Source organism: Chanodichthys erythropterus, chromosome 13 (genome assembly GCF_024489055.1).
Source record: "Chanodichthys erythropterus isolate Z2021 chromosome 13, ASM2448905v1, whole genome shotgun sequence".
In the NCBI taxonomy this organism is placed as follows: domain Eukaryota; kingdom Metazoa; phylum Chordata; class Actinopteri; order Cypriniformes; family Xenocyprididae; genus Chanodichthys; species Chanodichthys erythropterus.
Window position 1 is genome coordinate 7,296,709 of NC_090233.1, and position 24,762 is coordinate 7,321,470.

Below are 24,762 nucleotides of genomic sequence, written 5' to 3' on the forward strand. Positions count from 1 at the left end.
AGTTCGAAATGCGTGACCAGCGATATACCGTAAATGGACATCTTACGCCGCCCACACTGCTGAGAGCGACGGTTAGATGAATTTGTAAATATGTGCCGTGCACTTTCTTCTCAGTAACAAAATAAACACAACAAAAATGAGAAAGCTGCAAGCATTTATTATAGAAAGCATAAGAAACGCATCTGATCATAACAACATGGGATGTTGGCACGAGCTCTGCAAATTAGCACTCCAGTCACGTCACGTATTCATATAGCACTTGATTGCTTAAAATCAAGCAGTTTTACAGTATCAAACATGAAAAACAGTGCCTCGTTTTTTTTTTACAAGCACAACTTCATTTGGTACTATAAAGCGGCTATCCAGTGTGTTCATGTTTTCACCCACGGAGATCTCACCTCGACGAACTCAAACACACAAAATGAGTCAAAGACGAGTCCCACGCGAGTGAAGGCGGAGCCTCCTATTACGTTATCGTCACTGACCAATGGTAGTACGAAGGTGTTTTGCAGCTGAAGCAAGCCATTTCGAACTTCCAAAAAGAACACAAAACGAACTTTGCTTTGGCCTAATTTTGTTCGAAATGACGTCACATCAGTTCGTTCTTCGATTTCGTTTGAAGTATATCGGGGCCTGGAGATCGGCTAAATGGATTCGAAAACGGTAAAACTCAACTGTTTAACTCAAGGGGAGTTGGAAAATGACCCTTTTTTCAAAAAAGTTGAGTGTTCCTTTAAGGTTAAAAGAAAATTATATTAATTTATTAATTTTTATATCTACTTTTTTTATTTTTTATTTCTATGATCAATTTCTGGAAAGGAGTTCAGTTATAGAAGCTCATAAATCATGTACAGTTCTAAGGTCTGAAGAGACTGAAGCCAGTCAGTTGAGTTTGTGGCAAAACCTTTTACAGTGTTTGAGTATTGTTTTTTACTACATATGATAATTCATACTCAAAGTAGAACAGAAATGACATTCATTATGACTGTTTTTCTAGTCAGGTATATTGTCATTTGAGGATTTCTTAAAAATTCTGTGTAAAAAGTCTCATCTCGTCCGTGTACTTGTCTCACCCCTAGAAAACAGTATTTCTGTTTTTTGTATTTTTGCTCCGATAAATGTAGCCTTGATGAGCACAAGAGACTTTAAAAAAAAAAAAAAAAAAACATTTTGAACTGCAGTGTGCTTTTTTTTTTTTTTTTTTTTTTAAAGCAAAAACTTACCCAACCCCAAAATTTTGAACTGTAGTGTACATTATTTTTATTAAGTGGATGGAAACGCAGTTTGTGTAATTATGAGCGTTGTAGTCGCGCCAAATCACACACATGCAGCTGCAAATACAATGCTTTTGTTCTTCTGCAGGTGCAATTGGAGCGTATCCGGCAAGCAGACTCATTAGAGCGGATCCGTGCCATCCTCAACGACACCAACCTTACAGACATCAGCCAGCTTCCCGAGACATGATGTCACTTCCTCCTCACGACTCCATCGTGCACATATAAACACATGCACTCTCATACACGCTCCACCTGTACCTCAGATTTTCGGCCCGACTCCATCAAGTGAGGAAGACTTGAGCTTGCAGGTCTTGGAGAAACACTACTGATACCTACTACTGCTATCTGTCCAGCTTGTACATGCGTTCGCAAGAGCACAAAAAGACTCCCGTCTCTGAGTGAAGGGTTTGTGTCTTGTAATGCCACGAGGAGCTGCCGGTCTTTCAATGAACGCATCTTTTGTTCCTCATTCAGTTCAGGAAATGAGAAAATGGATAATCAACTAATGTGACTCTCCCGTTCCCTGACCCTACCAGAGTTCCCGTCTCTTCCCTATTTCCTCTGATAGCGCTCTACTTCTCTTCCGTCTTTCCGTCTGCTGAACTAGCAGCAGTGACCTATGAAGGAAACGGACGCTCCTGAAGTGTTTTGTACATACTTGTATACAGATTATGTGTGTATATTGCGTTAGTTAAGTTAATACACAAGACTTTGATTCCCGCCTCGACCCGGCTCCTACGTTTTCACAAGCGACGCTGTTTCTCTCTTCATCCACCAATCATTTCACTGGCTGTGTCGTATAGTTTTTTTCCTCAACGTCCGTCTTTGGAGATCCTCCAGATCTCTTCTTTTAATTCCTTACAATTTGACAAACTTTGCTTAATGTTACTGCTACTTTTGTTGGAACGGACTGATGTTTTTGCTTATGTTTCCGTGTGTTTTTTCTTTCTTTCTGAAGGATATTGCAGACACATCTGACAATATTTACAGTTTACATTTGGTCTGATATTCGATTTGATTTGCGTCAAGTATAAGGCAACAGCACTGTTTTAGAAGGTGGTTACCCATCATTCTGCTGTCTATTAATGAAAGCACACTATGCTAATGATTTACAGTCACTGTGATGCCCTGTGCAACTAAGGGGCGTCTTAAACTGAATCCTGTGTTTTGTTTACCACTTTAAGGGGTACAATAATATATGTATGTCTTGCGTGCAGCGTCAACAGAATTTCACATAGAAGCAAAGTTGATCATGTTGACCTTAAATACCCAAAGCAGCATATTTCGATGGTTTAAATCAAATTGAAAAGAACATGGAAAGGGCTAATGGTTTTAAATCATTTTTTGGCTGCTGTTTTCTTTTAAACAATGGATGTGAGACGATGTACCTCAACTACAGGAAACTAGCATGTGACTTATGTTCAGTTCAGTTAAATGGCAAAAATTTATTTATATATTTTTATTTATATGTATATATTATTTATATATATTTATATATATATATATATATATATATATATATATATATATATATATATATATATATATATATATATATATTTTTTTTTTTTTTTACAAGACCAAAAGTGCCATGTGATTTCGGCGTGGTCTTTTTAAAAAAAAAAAATAATAATAATAATTAAATAGTAATTGCATTTTAGTTCAGACTGTAGAATTAAAGGGCTAATTCACCCAAAAATGAAAATTTGTCAATAATTATGTTCCAATAATCATGTCGTTCCAAACCTGTAAGACTTTCGTTCATCTTCGGAACACAAATTAAGATATTTTTGATGAAATCTGAGAGTTTTCTATCCCTCCATTGACAGCCTATGCAACACTTTCAAGCCCCAGAAAGGTAGTAAAGACATAATTAAAATAATCCATGTGACTCCAGTGGTTTAACCTCAATTTTATGAAGCGACACGAGTGCTTAGTTTGCCCCCAAAAAACATAATTTACAAAAAACAACGCATTCACGCAAGAACGACTGCTCTCGTGTCAACAACACGCATGCATAATGGTGCTCTTGTGAACGCGATGGAGACTAATATTTTGTAAATAAAGTGGTAAATTATGTTTTTTGTGCAAACTAAGCACTTGTGTCACTTCATAAAATTGAGGTTAAACCACTGGAGTCACATGGATTACTTTAATGATGCCTTTCTGGGGCTTGAAAGTGGTAGTTGCGTAGGCTGTCAATGGAGGGATAGAAAGCTCTTAGATTTCATTAAAAAGATCTTCATTTGTGTTCCCAAGATGAACAAAAGTCTTATGGGTTTGGAACGACATGAGGGTGAATAAATAATGACAGAATTTTCATTTTTGGTTGAACTAACCCTTTAACAAAGTCTGTTGATTAAAAACGGCCATTGCTTGACATAAAAATTGTCTGACAATTGGACTAAATCCAAGTCAAAAGCCCTGTACTTGCCTGTTGAACATTGTCTGCTAATTTTGTAATTCAGAGACTGTTATCAGTGGTATTTGACAGTGACAATGGAAGAACTAATTCAGTCCAGGTTTCCATGTATTAAAATGTGCATCTTTTTTTATTCGATAAATACTATGAATTAAAAGTTTCCTGAGCAAAGCCAACCACTTTAACAACTCCGTCTGATGAGTACACAGAACTTTACCAACGCTACTATAGTATGACCAGTGCTGCTGTTGTGATCTGTACGTGGACTGATGATGAAGCTCTTCTGTGTGAATATGTGCATTATATTAAGACCATGTGTGTTGTGGTGGTGTTCATTTTATTACCTGTCAGTTTCACTTCATAACGCTCACACGTCCTGTGCTGTCTTCACGTTGCAAATACACGTAATGAAGTTGCTACTTCAGTGGTTTCATGTTTCACTAGAGCAACAGAAGCGTTTCACTTCAGTGTAGTTTTGACGTCAGAATATTTTAGGAACTACATTTTTCTTTAGAAGACACTGTTGGAACTCTAATTTGGGGGTTAGGAAACTACCTTTTTTTTTTTTTTTTTTTTTTTCAGTCAGTATCATTTATAATTCATGACAGTAATTTCTGCTGGGTCTGTGAAGAGTGATAGTTCAGATGCATTCACAATAACAAAAGTTATGTTTTTTTTTTTTTTTTTTGCATGCTGTGTTGCAAATGGAGAAGCCCTTGCAAATTTATATACTGTACTGTGTACATATCCCTGTATATATCTATATAATAAAACAAATTGAAACAAGTTTTATGTGGATTTCTAGTCTGTATCCGATTCAGTTCACAAGGTTAGTAAAGATCACATGTGAAGATGTATAATGTGTAAGACTTTGTGTTACATTTGTTTACGTTTTGGCCAAATAAGAATTAAGGATTCACCAAGGTATGAGTAATAAAAGTAAAAATTATGAAATAGACATCAATTGACAGTATAAGATAAAAAGTTGAAAGTCATAATGACACATCAAAGTTGTGGAACAAAATGTCAGTTATGACTAGTCAAAATTGACAGTCGGAATTATGAGACAAGTCAATTAGAAGTCAAAATTGATAGTCAATTGACAATTTCGACTTTGTCATAATAACTAATTATGCTTTGGGTCAATTCACTTTTATAATTTCTATTTTATACCTCATAATTTCATAACTTACTTGGTATCTCAAGTGTGACATAATTGTGACTGTTAATTGTTCATTTTAATTTGTCAATTGGCTATCTCACAATTCCGTCTGGCCTCATAATTGATTTAGTATCCCAATTTTGTCTTGACTTAAAAATAATTAAGTCATAATTTTAACTTTTTGTTATCTCATCTCATAATTTTGATTAGTCAAGTTTGTCTTGTCATGATTTACCAATTCTTTTTTTTTTTTTTTTTTTTTTATGTGGTGGAAATGGGTTTCCAAAGGTAAAACCTTGCCCCCTAAGCCGTGTTTTCATTACAGATTTGCACAAAACTTTTGCTTTATTTTCTAAATCTCGATAAATTATTGCAAAATGACACAGTTTCCATTAACTCATGTTATGAGACGAAAACGTCTTTTTTTCCTTTCGTGATAAGTCATTCCAAAAATCATGGCAACGGATGTTGGTAGGTTTACGTACAGTGCTCAGCGTAAATGAGTACACCCCCTTTGAAAAGTAACATTTTAAACAATATCTCAATGAACAAAAAAACTATTTCCAAAATGTTGACAAGACTAAGTTTTATATAACATCTGTTTAACTTATATTATTAACCTTACTTTCATGTTATAACTTTCAGTTTTACTCAAATTAGGCTAATGCAAAAATGAGTACACCCCACTGAAAGTCTCTAGAGCAGAGTTAAATTTTAGACTACAACCCTGCATCCCTGAATGTGTGTACTATCCACACTATCCACCCTAAATAGTATGTCACATACTATTTATGATGGATAGTATGCACATTGAGACGCAGGACAAATGTCTAATTTAACAAGAATTCAACCACAGGTGAGTCTAATTATTCATGACACAGATGTCCAGCAGACAGTTGAATATAAAAGGGTGTTAAAACCCCTTCCCATTTCATGCTGTCAGCAATGGCACCACATGGAAGAGAAATGTCACAGAAATAATTTCTTTACACCAGAAAGGTGAAGGCTACAAGAAGATCAGCAAAGCTTTACTTATCAGTCAGAATACTGTAGCAAAAGTGGTACAAACATTTAAAAAAGATGAAATTGCAACCATCTCACAGAGACATCCAGGTCGTCCACGGAAGTTAACACCTCGACAGGAGCGTCTTCTGATGAGAAGGGTTGAAGAAAATCAGGATGCAAGTTCACTGCAGTTATCTAAAGAAGTAGAAAGCCAAACTGGGATGACTCTTTCCTGTGACACAATACGGCATACACTGCAGAGGAATGGCATGCATGGGTGCCGTCCACGAAAGAAGCCTTTCCTAAAGCCCAGGCACAAAAAAGCCTGCCTAGAGTTTGCCAGGACCCATGCTGTCAAAGATGAAGACTACTTGGACTCTATACTCTGGAGTGAAGAGACCAAGATAAATGTTTTCGGAACTGATGGCTTCAAAACTGTATGGCGTCTCAAAGGTGAGGAATACAAAGAAAAATGCATGATGCCTACAGTGAAACATGGTGGTGTCAGTGTCCTTATGTGGGGCTGCATGAGTGCTGCTGGTGCATTTCATTGATGGCATCATGAATTCACAGATGTACTGCTCTATACTGAAAGAGAAGATGCCATCACTCCGTGCCCTTGGCCGTCGTGCACTTTTCCAACATGACAATGATCCTAAACACGCATCTAAGGCCACTGTTGGATTTCTGAAGAAGAACAGGGTGAAAGTGATTCAGTGTCTCCTGATCTGAACCCAATCGAACACCTATGGGGAATTCTGAAGAGACAAGCTGAGCATCACTCTCCATCCAGCATCCAGTCTCTAAAAGAGGTCATTCTTGAAGAATGGAAAAAGATAGATGTTGAAAACGTCGCCAACTTGTCCATTACATGCCTAGAAGACTATGGGACCAGTCAAAATGAGTAGTAAAAGGAAGCTACTGTTCCTAGAGCTCAACATGTATTGAACCCGGGACATTCCTTCCCCCTTAACTACAGTAAATATACAAGCTCCCTGTTCTTGACATGATCTTTTCCCTCTTCACGTTCAGCCTTGTGATTAGAGGAGGGAAGGAAAGGAGGGAAAGTCTTCATATCCAGCATGACCTCTTCAGATAAGCCATTGTCTCAGTTCAGGAAATAACACTGATATCCAATGCTGCTGTCTCACAGCTGATAAACTCTCACAGCAACACATACACAGGAAAGAGCCACTTCAATGTACAAAACTCTTTATTGTCAAGGAGATTGTGTACATGTACATACCACTTATAAAAATAGACAAACTAGTTTATACAAAAATGTTAGCTCTTTCTTAAAGACCTCCTGGTCAAATCCAATCATTTAAGGAGCTCAGGGTCTATGGAGATGCTATATGGTTCTACTGTAATTTCATTAAATGCTATACAATAATATATTGGCCTTTGAGGACCGTTGCTTGCTGATGATCAGAAACTGAAATGGTTTTTGATGTCCTTGATCTGCTTCATCATTCCAGCGATGTGCTCTCCCCTACAGGATAGAAGAAAGCAGTTCAGAATCACTGCACTACAACAGCTAGTGGCTTAATAGGGGTGTATACACTGGGTTTTCTTATGTTCTGTAATAAAATAAATAAAAACTTTTCATATCACATGTACACTATATGGACAAAAGTATTGGGGCATCTGACCATTACACCAACAGGGACTGTAATGACATCAAATTAATAAATAAAGAAGAAAGAACTGTTTGTTTGAATAAGTACAGTGTTTTCTGTACTCACAAAAAACTATACATAAAAACTAATGTGTGTGAAGGGTGTCTTAGTGTAGCCTCTTAAATAGCCTGTGTGTTATTCATTTTTAATAACATGAGATTTTTGCCAAACCCCGGTGAAAAAAAAGTATACTTCTATAATGTACTTAAAGTGCTCTATTTTCGTGCACTAATTTTGTACTTAATTTACTAAAAATTCTTCTTTAGTCCTTCTCAAGATCATCTTAAGAACATCTAAGTGTACGCAACTGTGCTATTTTGAGACAGCATGAAATATGAACTAAAATGTGCTTTTAATATACTATCTCTGTATTTAAAAAATATATTTAGCTACCACTTGTAGTACACTATGGGTTCAAGTGTACTATAAGTGGTATCTAAATACATTTTTTTAAATACAGAGCACATTTTAGTTCATATTTCATGCTGTCTCAAAATAGCACAGTTGAGTACACTTAGATGCTCTTAAGAAGGACTAAAGTAGAATTTTTAGTAAATTAAGTACAAAATTAGTGCATGAAAATAAAGCACTTTAAGTATATTTTAGAAATGTACTTTTTTTACCTGGGAATGTCAGAAAGAAAAAAAAACTAAGTGCCTGCATAGCCACTGTAAACTTTATAACTGTAAGTTGATGAAAAGATGCAGCTGTTAATGACGGACAAAGCATGAATCTCTAAAGTCTGACCATATTAAATTCATTCATTCATGCTGCTTTTTGATAATTTGACATGAAGTTTTCATACTCGATACTTTTATACAATTTGCCCATGCAACCTGTTTTATGAAGGCCCACCCAGAGCGGCTCTGGGCCCACCCATTTTAATGTTTCTGGCCTCGCCGCTGGAGTTAACTGGGGCAAAAGTAATGGGCATCAGTTACAGGGATGTGTTTTGTGTGTAACTTTTTTTTTTTTTTTTTTTTTTTTTTCACAATCATAACAGATAACAGACATAACAGATGTTTTTTTGCGCAACAGCTATGGGGGTTAGTCGTTTTGTGTAACAGTAAATGGGGTGAGTTAACAGGCAACAGTAATGGGCATCAATAACAGATGTATTTTTTGTGTAACTGTATTTTTTTTTTTTTTTTTTTTACAATCATAACGGATGAGTTTTTGCCTAACAATAACAGGGATGTTTGTTACTGTAATGGAGATACCTTTTTGCATCTTACACTAACAGTTTGGTTTTCAGTGCACTGTGTTGACAGGTTTTTTTTTGGCATTATAGTAACAGGGTCTGAGATTTTTGCACAACAGTAACAGGAATTGTTTTTTTTGCATTACAATAACTTGTCAAAGGTTTTTTCAAAATCACAGCACGTCTTCCAATACATGCTATCACTTTACAGTATAAATGGTGCACGCTCGCATTGACATTTGGTGCTTTAGTGTATGTGTGAAAACACCCCTTCTGTACGTACTGTTCTTTCAGCACTCCCTGGACACACTTCCTCTGGTGGGCATTGAGTGTGAAGCTAGAGCGAGCTGGAGATGCTCCAGTATTCATCTGCTTCTTCTGATATTCTTTCTTCATGTTCACCTGAGAACACATTACAGCACACAAACAAATTTCGTTATTATAATGACAATAAAGTTTCTTCTTCTAAACAATGACACTGGGGAAATGATGTACAGTGGGTACGGAAAGTAAATTTTTCACTCTTTGTTATATTGCAGCCATTTGCTAAAATCATTTTAAGTTCATTTTTTTATCTCATTAATGTACACACAGCACCCAATATTGACAAAAAAAAACACAGAATTGTTGACATTTTTGCAGAATTATCAAAAACGAAAAACTGAAATACCACATGGTCCTAAGTATTCAGACCTTTTGCTGTGACACTCATATATTTAACTCAGGTGCTGTCCATTTCTTCTGATCATCCTTGAGATGGTTCTACACCTTCATTTGAGTCCAGCTGTGTTTGATTATACTGATTGGACTTGATTAGGAAAGCCACACACCTGTCTATATGAGACCTTACAGCTCACAGTGCATGTCAGAGCAAATGAGAATCATGAGGTCAAAGGAACTGCCTGAAGAGCTCAGAGACAGAATTGTGGCAAGATCTGGCCAAGGTTACAAAAAAAATTCTGCTGCACTTAAGGTACCTAAGAGCACAGTGGTCTCCATAATGCTTAAATGGAAGACGTTTGGGACAGCCAGAACCCTTCCTAGAGCTGTTTTTCAGCTGCAGGGACAGGACGTCTGGTTGCAATCGAGGGAAAGATAAATGCGGCCAAGTACAGGGATATCCTGGACGAAAACCTTCTCCAGAATGCTCAGGCCCTCAGACTGGGCCGAAGGTTTACCTTCCAACAAGACAATGACCCTAAGAACACAGCTAAAATAACGAAGGAGTGGCTTCACAACAACTCCGTGACTGTTCTTGAATGGCCCAGCCAGAGCCCTGACTTAAACCCAATTGAGCATCTCTGGAGAGACCTAAAAATGGCTGTCCACCAATGTATACCATCCAACCTGACAGAACTGGAGAGGATCTGCAAGGAGGAATGTCAGAGGATCCCCAAATCCAGGTGTGAAAAACTTGTTGCATCTTTCCCAAAAAGACTCATGGCTGTATTAGATCAGAAGGGTGCTTCTACTAAATACTGAGCAAAGGGTCTGAATACTTAGGACCATGTGGTATTTCAGTTTTTCTTTTTTAATAAATCTGCAAAAATGTCAACAATTCTGTGTTTTTCTGTCAATATGGGGTGCTGTGTGTACATTAATGAGGAAAAAAAATGAACAAATGATTTTAGCAAATGGCTGCAATATAACAAAGAGTGAAAAATTTAAGGGGGTCTGAATACTTTCCGTACCCACTGTACATCTGCTCCACTCATGGCAACAGAGAAACACAGCCAAAATAAATTTTAGAGTCTGGTTAGAATTTTAACTGGGATACATAGTGAAACAGCTTAAATTGATGAAGGAAAAACAGAGACAGAACGGACCTGTTTAATGCCATTGTCAAGGTGACGGAGCTGATCGTGGATAGTTTGCAGTTCCTTCCTCATGTCTCTCTCACTATCTGACAGCACAGGAAGTTGACTGCGCAGACTTCCCAAAACCTGTTTTACTCTACACACATGAACAAGTGGTATTAGCAACAGAGACGCATCAATAAATGCCTTTTTTAAACGGAGGAGGAAGTTTTGAGTCGTTTAAAACATGACTCAACATTTTTTTTTCTATTCAACTAAATTCACTGGAAGGTGAACCTGTTCATAATGGCTTCCTGACGGTACTTGGCATCTTCATATTTATCAGCCAGTCGCTCTGCGGCCTCCGTCAGGCTTTTCCTACAACACACACCATCACATTTTTCAAGTTCAGCACAGCGCACCTAACACAGTAAACCACAGCATTACTGACTCCTGTTCACAGCCCACTCATACATTTCAGCTTATTTACCACACTCAATAATAACTTGAGGTTGTGCTCTCTAGTGTGATGTGTCTCTTTGTAGTACTCATACATTTATTTCTTCTCTGTGATTCAACTGAGCTAAATGTGTTTCTGTACGTGTGGTTGTGATTCATGTTATTCAGGCAGTGCTGTGGTCACCTCTCCTCTCTACAAAGAGCAAGATCCTCCAGCTGCTTATTCTTCTGTCCAGTCAGGAGCTTTACTCTAGAAGGGAGAGAATCATAAAATGAACTGTTATTACAACAGCTGCATTTAATTAAATGGACTGAAATCATACACTACTAAAGAATAAATTGAATAAACTTTATTTGGAACAAAACTGTAGTGATTTTTATACACTACTGAACATATTCTACTTCAAAATTAAATTAAGAGCATTCAGTGCTGAAATTGGATAGTACTGCATTGGTACCATGGTACAAAGGAAATACCACAGTGCTTAGAGGACAGGCTTCGGTAAGATTTTTAAAAATGTTTTTCAAACATATGATCACAAAGGCTGCATTTATTTATGCATTAATTAAAAATACAGTAAAATCAGTAATATTGTGAAATATTATTAGATATAAAATAACTGTTTCTATTTTTATTTTTAAAATCTAACTTATTCCTGTGATGGCAAAACTGAATTTTTAGTGTATCATTCAGAAATCATTCTAATGTGTTGATTTGGTCCTTGAGAAACATTTCTTATGTTCAAAATAGTTGTGCTGCTTAATATTGTTGTGGAAACTGTGATGCATTTTTTATGATTCTTCAAAAGAACAGCATTTATTTGAAAAATAAATCTTTTGTAACAATGCAAAGGTCATTAGTAACAATGTAAAAATCTTTAATGTCACATTTGATCAATGTAATGCATCCTTGTTGAATAAAAAACGTTCTTTTTTTAAAAGAAATTCTTAATGCCGTTTAAATTCATCTTCATAATACTGTTTAATTAGGTCAATACATGTAAATGCAGACAACATACTGGCTCCCAAACTTGCTTGTTTGATTTAACTGTTTTTCTTGTACCTTCTCTGCATTTCTTCATGAGCCAGGCCCATTTTTAGGATATATTCCTCTCTGAACACCTGTGTGGCTCTACTCAGCAGCTGCAGACATTCTGAAGGAGGAGGGGACGAGTCCTTATCCCCTGATCTAAAACACACACAGAGAGAAAAAGAGAAAGCCATTCATTACAAACTAGTGTCAAATAATGCAAAAAAATATTAAAAAAAATAACGTGATAAGGTGATTAAGCTGTTTTTTGGATAATGGGAGGTGGTTTGTTGCTGGTTCAAGGCAGTCTACAGTCCGACAGTCCAGGTGATCAATCATGAATTAGAACCATGTAACATCTTAAGGGGTTAGTTCACCCAAAAATAAAAATGATGTCATTAATGACTCACCCTCATGTCGTTCCAAACCCTTAAGACCTTCATCTTCGGAACACAGTTTAATATATTTTAGATTTAGTCCGAGAGCTTTCTGTCCCTCCATTGAAAATGTATGTACGGTATACTGTCCATGTCCAGAAAGGTAATAAAAACATCATCAAAGTAGTCCATGTGACATCAGTGGGTTAGTTTTTGAAGCATCGAAAATACATTTTGGTCCAAAAATAACAAAAACTACGACTTTATTCAGCATTGTATTCTCTTCCAGAATCCTTTCCATTGAATTGATTCCATTGAATCCTTTCATCTGTCGGCGTTGGTAATGCACTTTTACGTTGTTGTTTTTGGCGATTAGGACATCCGCGACATGCACACTTACGCACCATTTTAAAAAATATAGCAATACCAAAATACAAACAATGTAGAATAGCTTGAATACAGCGTGTGTCTCCCTCAGACTGTAAATGAAGCTCTGGCGCACCAGATAACACGTCAGCAGCGTCACTGCGGAGTCGTGAACCACACTCCGGAGCAGAAGGGGGCAGTAATGCACCAATAAGCTGGATGCCAACCGCCGTAAAACAGGAAAGAAGAAGTGGAGTCGTGAACGCGGATTTACAACAGACACGGAAGAGAATACAATGCTGAATAAAGTCGTAGTTTTTGTTATTTTTGGACCAAAATGTATTTTAGATGCTTCAAAAACTTCTAACTAACCCACTGATGTCACATGGACTCCTTTGATGATGTTTTTATTACCTTTCTGGACATGGACAGTATACCGTACATACATTTTCAATGGAGGGACAGAAAGCTCTCGGACTAAATCTAAAATATCGTCAACTGTGTTCCGAAGATGAACGGAGGTCTTGTGGGTTTGGAATGACATGAGGGTGATAATTTTCATTTTTGGGTGAACTAACCCTTTAAGCTGGTTTAAGCTTTTTTTTTTTGCAGAGTTATAAAAATGAATGTTAGTGGAAGCGGTCACATTTTACCTCAGCATTAATGGATTGGTCGAGCTGCGTGCCAGGATGTTACGAATATGCTGTTCAAAAGAGTCTTCAGCCAATCCACGCAGAGGAGAGCTGTCTGACCCCGCCCCTGGATGGGAGCAGAGCAACGGAGGGGACGGGGGACGAATGGAGCTTCTACATGGAGATTTAAAAAGAAAATGTTACTAACAACATACAAATATGGCAAAGTAACTTCCAAATATAATCTAACAGGATTCCCAAACTTTTCTGTCAGCCGAACTACTGTACAAGATTTATTTAAAGTACCCTGAGATTTTAAGTTAGTATTTCAGTAGATTAACAACACATTCTCATGTTCACGGCTCCCTGATGTTGATGATAGTAATACTATTAATAATAACAATTAATATTATTATGCTTTAACTCCAATTATAAAAAAAAAGAAAGACAGAAATATATTATATTATCCTGTTGTAAACAAGGTTATTATATTTGACAAAAAATAAAACTACAACCATTAAAAAACCTTTTGGTTACTTGAAATATAAATGTTAACTGAAATGAAATAAAATATACTGAAACAAACTCATTTTGGCTAGTTGGTAAGGCAAGACTTATTTGATGGCCTAAAATAAATAAAACTGAAATCAAAACTAATAAAAACTAGACATATTTAAAGGTGCCGTAGAACATCTTTTCAAAAGATGTAATATAAGTCTAAGGTGTCCCCTGAATGTGTCTGAAGTTTCAGCTCAAAATACCCCATTGATGTTTTTATTAATTTTTTTAACTGCTTATTTTGGGGCATCATTAACTATGCACCGATTCAGGCTGCGGCCCCTTCAAATTTCTCGCTTCCTGCCCTCCCGAGCTCTCAACTATAAGTGCAGTTATACAGATCATAAACAAAGTTCACAGAGCTAATATAATCCTCAAATGGATCTTTACAAGATGTTCATCATTCATACTGCATGCATGCATCGGATCATGTGAGTATAGTATTTATTTGGATGTTTACATTGGATTCTGAATGAGTGTGAGGCTATGCTCCGTGGCTAAAGCTAACATTACACACTTTTGGAGAGATTTATAAAGAATGAAGTTGTGTTTATGAATTATACTGACGGCAAGTGTTTAAAAATGAAAATAGCGACGGCTCTCTTGGTAATGATGGTAACTTTAACCACATTTAACAGTACATTAGCAACATGCTAACGAAACATTTAGAAAGACAATTCACAAATATCACTAAAAATATCATGTTTACCTTTAAAAATATATATATTAATAAAAACATACATACAAGATACAAGGAAATTACTAAAACTTTAACTAAAATTAAAATGAAACTGGAAAATATAAAAACTAATACAAAATAATAAAAACCATAAAAGTATCTCAATGATACTAAAATAACACTGGTTGTAAATTACAATTTTACTGCAAAATAAAAAAAACTCTGAAAACAGCACAGATAGTTAATTAAATTAAGCTATATCGCTATTATCGTGTAACCTTGTTTATTTATTTTAATTTTACATTTGATATAATTAATTATTAGCACGAACCCTCTGCAGTTCCCTCACGAGCCCCATTTGGGAAACCCTGATCTAACTAATAGGGAAAGAGCCAGAAAGTGCTCGCAACATACAGAAGAGGGAGCAGAAGACACTCGTAGGTACTCGTGATGCAGATCATGGTGGCTCCAAGGGACAGGTCTGACACTATCCAAAACCCACGAACAGGAGCCGGCAAACTAAGAGAGAGGTAGACATGGGACGAGAGGAGAATTTAAATAAGCACCAGTAATCTACAGCGCTTACTCAGCGTCTCTTAAGGTTTGCTTAAACATTTGCAAATTGGCCTTTTGCTTCACAAGAGATCTGGAATTTTATCTTTAAAAGCTTCTTCTGATACCACAGCACTGATGTAAATTTCCTGCAAGCATTCTTTAACCTGTTAGAGAGAGGTCTGGTACACAGGATGTGCTCCACTATGCAGCGTTGTTCTGCTGCCAGCTCCTGCAGACTGTCTTTATCCTCCTCATCTGCACATACAACACACAATAACAAAATACAATACATATTGAGCTCCTCAAACATTCCACTTCAGTGTTGTGATTGTAAATAATTAAATGCAAATAGAGGAAGTGCTCACCAGACTCCAGAAACTTGTGCAGTTTTTTGAACCAGGTGAGTCCTACACTGTGCACACCGGCCTCATGGGTGCAGTGATACCTGTGCTGACACAGAGGATCTGAAACAGAGGGTTTTGACAGAAATTAATACTAAGATGGCAGTAAAGATGTTTATAATGTTACAAAATAGTATTTCAAATAAATGCTGTTCTTTTGAATTTTTTGAATGCTGTTCTTTTGAAAAAAAAATGTATCACAGTTTCCACAAAATCATTAAGCAGAAAAACCGTCTTCAACATTGATAAAAACAAGAAATGTTTCTTGAGCAGCAAATTAGCATACTAGAATTTCTGAAGGATCATGTGACACTAAAAACTGGAGTAATGGCTGCTGAAAGTATCTTAATTTCTGTTACAAACATTAAAATCATCACAGAAGTACAAAAAAGTTTATAGCTTGGATATAAACACTGATGTCTACGGTAGCGCCTTTTGAAAGTAACTTGACACTTCAAATAAAGATTGTATCAATTACATCATTACACCAGTATTTGGCGACAAATGACTGTTAAAAAAAAATTTATGTCATTTATTCAAGAGATTTGTTCAAAAACACTGATTCATCCAGTAATGAAAGAAGTGAAGTCTTTATGAGTGAGTCATTGAATCATTCAAATTAATTAAATATTTTTTAAAATAGAAGTAAAAAGAAAAAAGGTTTATTGCTTGGATATAAACACTGAAGTCAACAGTAGCGATCAAAATAGAGTAAATCACCTTTTGAAAGTAACTTGATGCATCAAATAAAGATTGTATCAATTACATTGTTACACCAGTAGTTGTTTATGTTTAAAATAACATGTAATTTACAAGAGATTCTGTCAAAATGTTAACTGCTGCAGTAGCAATTAACATTTCGTCAGAATCTCTAGTAAATTACGTAATTTTGTTTAGTTGTCTGTCAGAATCATGGGAGAAGAGTAATCTCTATTTTAAACTATGCGCATTTTGAATATTGTTATTACACATTGTAAAATGGCACAGCAACCATTACTTCAGTCTACTAAAGAACGTTATCATAATTCTTTTCACCTAAAACAAGTTCTAAAATCTTTGGTTTTGAGAAACATTTCTTATAATTCACAGTTGAAAGTGGTAGTGTGACCTCCTCACCTCGGTGTAATCTGATTGGACAGGTGAAGTCTGACTCTATAATGTCCTCCTCCTCCCCTCCAGCAGGCAGTTTGAGTGTCAGTTCCAGCTCCACACACTCAAACACATAAAGTGAAGGCACGGTCTCTGAACCTCTGGACCATCTCTCTACAGCCTGAATGCACAAACACAGGGAGGAGCTCAGCATCTCTCACACTATAAAAGTTGCATTTGGTGATATGTAAGATGGTTGGACTGAATTCTGTCTGTCTTACTCCGCCATCCTCGTCTTCCTCTGCCTCCAGCACAACACAGTGGTACAGCATTCCTGATTCGGTGGCAATAACCAGGATGTTGGGCACACAAGGCAGGCAGAGCACAGCACACGCATCATAGCCGTAGTTGTCCTCTGCCGCAGGGTACATGGGTAATGGGCCCATCGGTTTCCCTAAATTACTGATACTAGGAGAAAGACTGAAGATTAATGGAGCAAATCTCTCAGACAGGCTAGGCTACACATTAATAAATCATTCATTGTGACAAGAAACAAACAAAAAAAAGATGTTTAGATCCACAAAATACACATGCAGAAACTTAAAAAAAAATAATGGGGAATGATGCATCTGGGTGAGCATCAGGAAAATTGAAAAGGTGTATATATGTATATATATATGTATATATATATATATATATATATATATATATATATATATATATATATATATAGCACTATTTGCATTAAGGTCCGCATTAGTTAATGCATTAACTAAAATTAAATAAAAAAATGATACAGCAATACATTTCTTACAGTATTTATTAGTCTAGATAGATAGATAGATACACACACGCACACGCGCACACACACACACACACACACACACTTTCAGTTTCAAAAGTCAGTACTAATAAATACTATTGATGTAAATGTTCAAAATACATATTGCTTTTACTTTAATTTCTTCACATCATGGTAATGCAAAATTACGGAAGAGGATTAGGGCCAAGCAATAATAAAAAAAATAAAACCATCTCAAGATTAAAGTTGTTAAATTTCAAGAGAAAAGTCAAGATAAAATGTTGAGAATAAACTCATTATGAGAAAAAAGTCGTTAAATTACGAGAACAAATTCGTTAAATTACAAATACTAGGGATGCTCGCATTGACCGTTTAACCGTTAACCGAAAGTAAGAATTTTAACCGATTAATACTATCAGTTAAACGATTTTTTTGTTTTTTTTTGCTGCATGGTTAAAGAAAAATATGCTATATATATACATATATGCTTATTTGTTAACTCACCGGGCGTTTCACACGTGCCAGACATATTTCGCTAAGCAACAAGCAAAATGAAGCGAGCGAAAAGAAGTACTGACCATTTCCAAGCAATCGATCACAGCGTGCTAACGTTTTAGGACAGGTCGATGGTATATAAATCGTGGCCGAACGTTAGCGTTTGTCAATCAAGCAAAACCGTCCATTCAGAAACCGAGAAATTTGACACTTTAAGGTAAGAGGCTGATCTCTCAGATTGACGCGCGAGCTGGCTTGACTGAAGGATTTGTAGTTTATGGACTGTTTTGAGTTAAAAGCATTGATGGCATCAATAAAAGAGATATCTAAAAGCGAAACGAAAATTATTGCCTCGACCGGCGACAGTGGGGAGGACGCACGAGAGGAGACCTGCGTGTTTAATTGGTATGTGTATGCTACTGTAATACTGCATAATACAAAGCTTATCAGTGGCATGCACTTTGATCACGAAAGTGAAAGTGCCTTTTGCGGTCGCATAGCGGTGCCCCCGCGTTCCCATTTCTCTCGATGTGAACCGTGAGCTCCAGTCCATTACAATTCAGGGCCATGGTATACTTCATTTCCCGCATTCCGCTTAGTCTCGTGCGCGAGCCTTTCAAAGAAACTCCTTTGCCCATGAGTGCGGAAAGACGCGTTCGGTATGCACACGTGCACCGTCCGTGGTCATAACAGTAACAATCCTTGAGGTAGGCCTGCTATTTTTATTTGACGGAAAAAATGTCTAAAATACCGGTTGTTAAAAGCTTCAATGGATTCACCGTGTTTTTGTTTTGTCATCTTAATTTGTTAAACATTTAAGTGAAAAATATTTAGTGTAGGCCTATTTATTTTATGCCTTTTATTTAAATTATTTTTTTCTGCTGTCAGAAACGCTGCAGGTGCGTGACAATTTGATAATGTGAATCCAGGTTCTGTTGTTTATCTGTTCTATGCTGCTGTTTGCATGTTAAAATAAACCCGTGGAAGACACAGACACTCGTCAATTGTATTTTTTATTTAATGTCATATTATATAGGCTATACAATATTATAATCTTATCAGTTAACGGTTAATAATCGGATAACGAGCGTCGGTTGTCGGTCGAGAAATTTAACCGAAATGAGCATCCCTAACAAATACATAACTTTTTTTCTCGTAATTTAACAACTTTTTTCTCATAATTTAAAGAGTTTATTCTCAACATTTTATCTCGACTTTTTTCTTGAAATTTAATGACTTGGTCTCGTAATTTAATGACTTTATTCTCAACATTTTATCTCGACTTTTTTCTTGAAATTTAATGATTTTTTTCTCGAAATTTAACAACTTTAATCTTGAGATGGTTTTATTTTTTTATTATTGCTTGGCCCTAATCCTCTTCCATACAAAATAGAGAAATTTTAGTATTATTTATATACTATTATTGTATTTTGAATTACCTTTTATTTTTTATAATTTTTGATTTTCAATTTGTTTTTGTAACTTTATACATCTATTTAGGTTTAATTTATATTTTTTTCAGTTTTAGTTTTAGTAATTTTAGTACTTCAACCTATACTTAATTTTATTTCAGACAGTTGCCAAGACAACATTTCTAATTTTTAATTTTTCATCTGATATTCATATTTAACTTTATTTCAATTAATGAAAACTATTTTAATAGTTTTAGTTAACAATAACTGAAAACTGAGAAAAAAATTATAAAAGAAAATCAGAAGAGACTTAAAAATGGGCTCAAATTCCTTTAAGCCTTTTTATTTGTCCTGATCTTGATTTTGAAGTTAATTATGTTTCTAGGTTTCATAATATTCACACATACAGATCATTATACTCAATCCCAGTTGTATGGATCTACATATAATTTACATTTTCACTTATTTTGCAGGGTTCCTACATATTTTCCATTTCAAAATTCCATACTTTTCCAGACTCAAATTTCCAGACCATATTTAACATAAATGGTTCAGGCAGCATTATTTTCAGCATTATTATAAGGTCATCTGTAAATGGTTTTCTTTTCTTTTCTTTTTTTTATCGGTTTTCTCAAAGTGATAACATACATTTGAATATTGTTATAACCTGCATATATTCACCTCTGACATATCAGTTTGACACTGTAAATGTGGTTTGATGTAAAAAGCAAAGAACAGTTTGATTTAGATGGTCATTTGCTGCTTTATCTGTTGCTGCTTTGAGAGGCACATGCACATTATATTAGCGAGGTTCAAAAGAGATTTACTAATGGTAAAGACAAACAGTTTTGAATAAAGAAAATGTGCGCCTTTAATTAATTCAGTCGAGTCTGACAGTCACTAATGGTGCTTTTCCACTGTGTGGTACTGTGTTTTATTTTTTCCATACTTATCCAGTCCTGGATATGACTCAAATCAAATTCCTTATTGCACAGGAACCCTGTTTTTGCCACTGAGTATTGTTTAACACCATCATTACACAGTTATAGACATGTGATTGTTACCTGTGTGTGAGAGAGATATAGCTCAAAAATGTTTCTCCATTCCCGTATAGTATGTACAGTGGATACACCAGCAGCTCCGCCTTCACACGCAAACTGCTCAGACGAGGAGAATCCGCCAGCGGTCCGAAGTCAAACGCCACAGCCGTCTCTCCCAGAGACGCTGCATAGGAACGCCTGCAGAAAAGACGACTTCAGTTATTTGGTCTATAACAGTAAATTTATATGTTAACACCTCAATGTAAGATCCAAGCCAGTGTTATTTCTAAATCATTTTTTTATTTTTATATTATTACATTATTTTAATTTATATTATCATTTTTATATTATAGTTTTTGTTAATAATTTTAGTAATTTTGTAAAAAATTTAGTCATTTTTATTATTATTTTTTAAATATGTCAGTAACACTTTACAATAAAGTTGCATTTGTTAATTAACTATATTAATTAACAATAAACAAAAAAATACTGTTAATTATTTAATGAACCTGAGCAAACATGAACTAACAATGAACAGTTGTATTTTTATTAACTAACGTTAACAAAGATTAATAAATACTGTAACAAATTTTTTGCTTACTGTTAGTTAATGCATTAACTAACATTAAATTATGGAAAGTGTTTACTGTAAAGTGTTACAAATATGTCTATATAGTTTTTATTACGTTTTAGTTTTAATTGACTTAGTTCTTAGAACTTCAACTGAATGAAAATGAGAACTGTTGCCTTGGCAACTAGCTGACAGAAAATTTGTTTTTAACATTTTATTTTATTGCAGTTAATATTTATTTTATGTCAAATGACTTTTTATGACTTTAGTTTTGGTTAACAATAATAACCTTGATCCAAGCAGAATACTCATAGCATCAGGCAATAGAGCGCATTCCGGCGATGGTTCTGGAAGTATTTTTTTGTTTCATTCATTTTTCCCATAGGGATTTTAAAATAGTCTTTTTGTTAAAGCCTTATAAACCATGAACCAAGTCAATTAGATACGAGGTGAATCACAACACTACAAACTTTGATTTTAAGTAAATTTGTTTTTTTGAAAATTGGAAAAAAGAAAAATATACAAGACTGTACTTAACGGAATTAGAGAAGAAAAGAACTACAATCCATTAAGTACTGCAAACAGCATAATCGAATTAAAAACAATTGAGAAATATAAAACTACTCATGTTTTAACGTATAAAAACAATTTATTTTAAGCTTATTGCAAAAATATATATTATACAAATATATATTTCAGTATTCTGAGAGCATTGGGAGATCCACTTTGATTATATAATTCACAGTGTTTCATGGGAGTGGGTGGGGCTAAAGAGCTATTTTGGAGCATGTTTTTTTTTTTTACTCTGATTGGTGTAATTTTCTGTAAGGCATCATGGGTAATGTAGTTTTCAACAAGAATTCCACTGTTAAACAATTATTTTAAAAAATAAGCTGAAATAAAGTGGGCTGACGGCTTCAGCAGAAGCAAATACTGTGGATTAACAAACTTCTCAGCTCATAGTACATCGGTCTTTAAACATTTATAGGTTTTTGTTCAAAATAATTTTCCTTATGGAGTTTTTATTTCTGGAACCCAACTGTTGCACCTTATACCAGTTGATAAAATAGCAGCGAAGTTGTCATTCGGAAGAATAATTATAATCTTACCCTCTTGTATGAACACTGCTGTCCTCATCCAACTGAGACACAGATAAAACTTTGGCAGGGGATTGCGGCTCCTTCAGATTATAAAATCTGGGGGGGAAATACATTCGTTGAACAACCTAGCACAATAATAACAGTAATTCTGTAGTTTGGAGAGACATCTTCAACATGGCTGTCAAAACATCTATTTCAGATACCTCATGGTGTTATCTGAGGTCAGTAAAACTAGATGAGGCTCCTCAGTTTCACTGGGATACCAGGCAGCTTGTCGGAGTGTCACAGAAGCAGAACTGGTGAAGAAGCGTTCAGCCACGGGAATCGTCCTGTGAGAAAATAAAGCGAATAAAAACCAAAAAACCTGATGGGGGTAATAATGCAGCTCTCCTAAACCTGAAGTTCACTCACTTGCAGTTGATCTGGATGCGTCCGCCCTCAAACTCTGACCTCTTGCCCCAGCGCTGCGGCAGCTCCAGTATAGTCGCTCCACGCTGACCGATGAGAGCCACATGATACTGTGTAGGGCTGACGAGAACCTGACACACTTCAAACAGCGGCGGGTTGATGCACAGCAGAGTCTGCGGACAGTTCGGTCACTATTTACATATCGTCAATAAAATAACTATACTAGACAGACACTATTTAAAGACTCACCTGAAATTTAGAAGTGTCTGTGTCGCCGTCAGTGTTCAGCTGTCGCAGGTTTGTGGTGTAAAACACACTCTCAACACTGTCCCATATAAAAAGGTCGCCGTTCAGACAAAACGTAAGGTTCTTGGCTATTCTTCTGCTAGTGCCCTGTGGTTCTAAATGAAGCCTCTCTTGTAATTTATTGAAGATATCGTGGTTCTTAAGCGCTTCCCTCCAGCGATCTCCCGCAAACGACGCCATGTTTTTCTGTATTGTCGTAGAATAAAGACGTCAGAGAAATCCACCAATAGGATCACGCTACACGTCTAGCCCTTTTCTGTTGAATTGCGGGTTTTGTAGTTTATTAAGGAGAGTTGTATTACAGTGTAACACACTGAAAGTAAAAAAATATATTAATTTGGACATAGAGATAAAATACAATTTTTATAAATAAAATTTTACATTCATTTAGGAAATAAAAATATTTTCTACACACTCCAGGATTACTTTGCGATTATGACCATAATTGCATATTTTATTGTATATTTTTGTTCTTGTTGTATACTGAAATAAAAGGTGGTTAAAATATTTTTAAAACGTATTTTCTTGGGATATTTTCTTGTCATTTTACATTATGCTCAATAAAAATTTGTTTAAAAAAATAATGTGCATGAGATAAATAATTTATAATATATACCCCAATATTCCACAAAAAATAATTTTCAATTTTGATTTCATGTGGCGACTTTAAACTTACTTCAATTATTTGCCTAGGTAAAATTTATATAATTTTAATAATTGATATCATTTTAACTCTTTTTATTCCAGCTTTGTTTCAATTAACGAAAACAATGTTTAATAGTTTTAGTTAGCAATAGCATACAGTACAGTCCAAAAGTTTGGAACCACTAAGATTTTTAATGTTTTTAAAAGAAGTTTCGTCTGCTCACCAAGGCTACATTTATTTAATTAAAAATACAGTAAAAAACAGTAATATTGTGAAATATTATTACAATTTAAAATAACAGTTTTCTATTTGAATATATTTCACAAAGTAATTTATTCCTGTGTTGCAAAGCTGAATTTTCAGCATCATTACTCCAGTCTTCAGTGTCACATGATCCTTCAGAAATCATTCTAATATGCTGATCTGCTGCTCAATAAACATTTAATGTGTACAATTGTACAAAATATTTGTGTACAATATTTTTTTTCAGGATTATTTGATGAATAGAAAGTTGAAAAGAACAGTGTTTATCTGAAATCTAATCTTTTGTTACATTATAAATGTCTTTACTTTGATTTAATGCATCCTTGCTGAATAAAGGTATTCATTTCTTTAATTTCTTTAAAAAAAAATACCGACCCCAAACTTTTGAACGGTAGTGTATAATGCTACAGAAGCTTTGTATTTCAGATAAATGCTGTTCTTTTTAACTTTCTATTCATCAAGGAATCCTGAAAAAAAAAAGTACACAACTGTTTTTAACATTGAAAATAATCATAAATGTTTATTGAGCAGCAGATCAGCATATTAGATTGATTTCTGAAGGATCATGTGACACTGAAGACTGGAGTAACGATGCTGAAAATTATATATATATATATATATATATATATATATATAGATATATATATATATATATATATATATATATATATATATATATATACATATATATATAAAGAAATAAAATAAAATGTGTTCACAGATATGTTCTTTGCAGACGTTTCAGGTTTATGTTTGGAAAATTAAAATCCACAAATCCGCTTTATGTCCAATGCATATTTTTTCTTCTTCTTTTTCATTAAAAATGTATTTTTTATGACAGCTGCAAGTTTACAAACGAGTAAAATAATGTATTTGTACTTTTGCTCAAGACAGAGAGAACTTGGCTGAGTTATTGCAATGTAAGATTCGTCTTATCTCTGCGTGTGTAGCTGATGTCTGTATTTTGTGTGTTATGTATGGCACGTTCTAACTGCTGCGGCGCAGCGCCTCCTTGCGGTGGAATGCGGGA

At 35.2% G+C, this 24,762-nt stretch overlaps 2 protein-coding genes across 3 annotated transcripts in view; one reads left to right on the top strand and one right to left on the bottom strand.

The window, feature by feature from the left end:
• rabep1 (rabaptin, RAB GTPase binding effector protein 1) overlaps positions 1-2,712 on the top strand; it is a 49,663-nt gene extending 46,951 nt beyond the window's left edge. For both annotated transcript variants that reach the window (XM_067406030.1, XM_067406029.1), the window contains one exon: positions 1,363-2,712. In XM_067406030.1, coding sequence (XP_067262131.1) covers positions 1,363-1,464 — 102 coding nt within the window. In that variant the 3' untranslated portion in view covers positions 1,465-2,712. The remainder of the gene's footprint in view (positions 1-1,362) is intronic.
• Positions 2,713-7,073: 4,361 nt separating this feature from the next.
• On the bottom strand, positions 7,074-23,003 carry nup88 (nucleoporin 88). The gene is made up of 17 exons (XM_067406383.1): positions 22,766-23,003; positions 22,520-22,689; positions 22,312-22,437; positions 22,118-22,204; positions 20,462-20,635; positions 16,970-17,156; positions 16,716-16,869; positions 15,564-15,662; positions 15,363-15,453; positions 15,058-15,162; positions 13,428-13,580; positions 12,065-12,190; positions 11,186-11,251; positions 10,840-10,920; positions 10,573-10,699; positions 9,030-9,148; positions 7,074-7,358 (listed from the first exon to the last, which is right to left on the bottom strand). Exons 1-17 carry the CDS (start codon positions 23,000-23,002, stop codon positions 7,295-7,297), a joined length of 2,166 nt encoding a protein of 721 aa, XP_067262484.1. The 5' UTR covers position 23,003; the 3' UTR covers positions 7,074-7,294.
• Positions 23,004-24,762: the final 1,759 nt, after the last annotated feature.

What these genes read in the sequence shown, in the direction of transcription:
- nup88 (XM_067406383.1), bottom strand. Translation starts at nt 23,002, where the DNA reads ATGGCGTCGTTTGCGGGAGATCGCTGGAGGGAAGCGCTTAAGAACCAC. An exon ending in TATATCTCTCTCACACACAG is followed by an intron (nt 17,157 to 20,461) that starts GTAACAATCACA and finishes TCTTTCTCCTAG; the next exon opens with TATCAGTAATTTAGGGAAAC. An exon ending in TCCAATCAGATTACACCGAG is followed by an intron (nt 15,663 to 16,715) that starts GTGAGGAGGTCA and finishes CCTCTGTTTCAG; the next exon opens with ATCCTCTGTGTCAGCACAGG.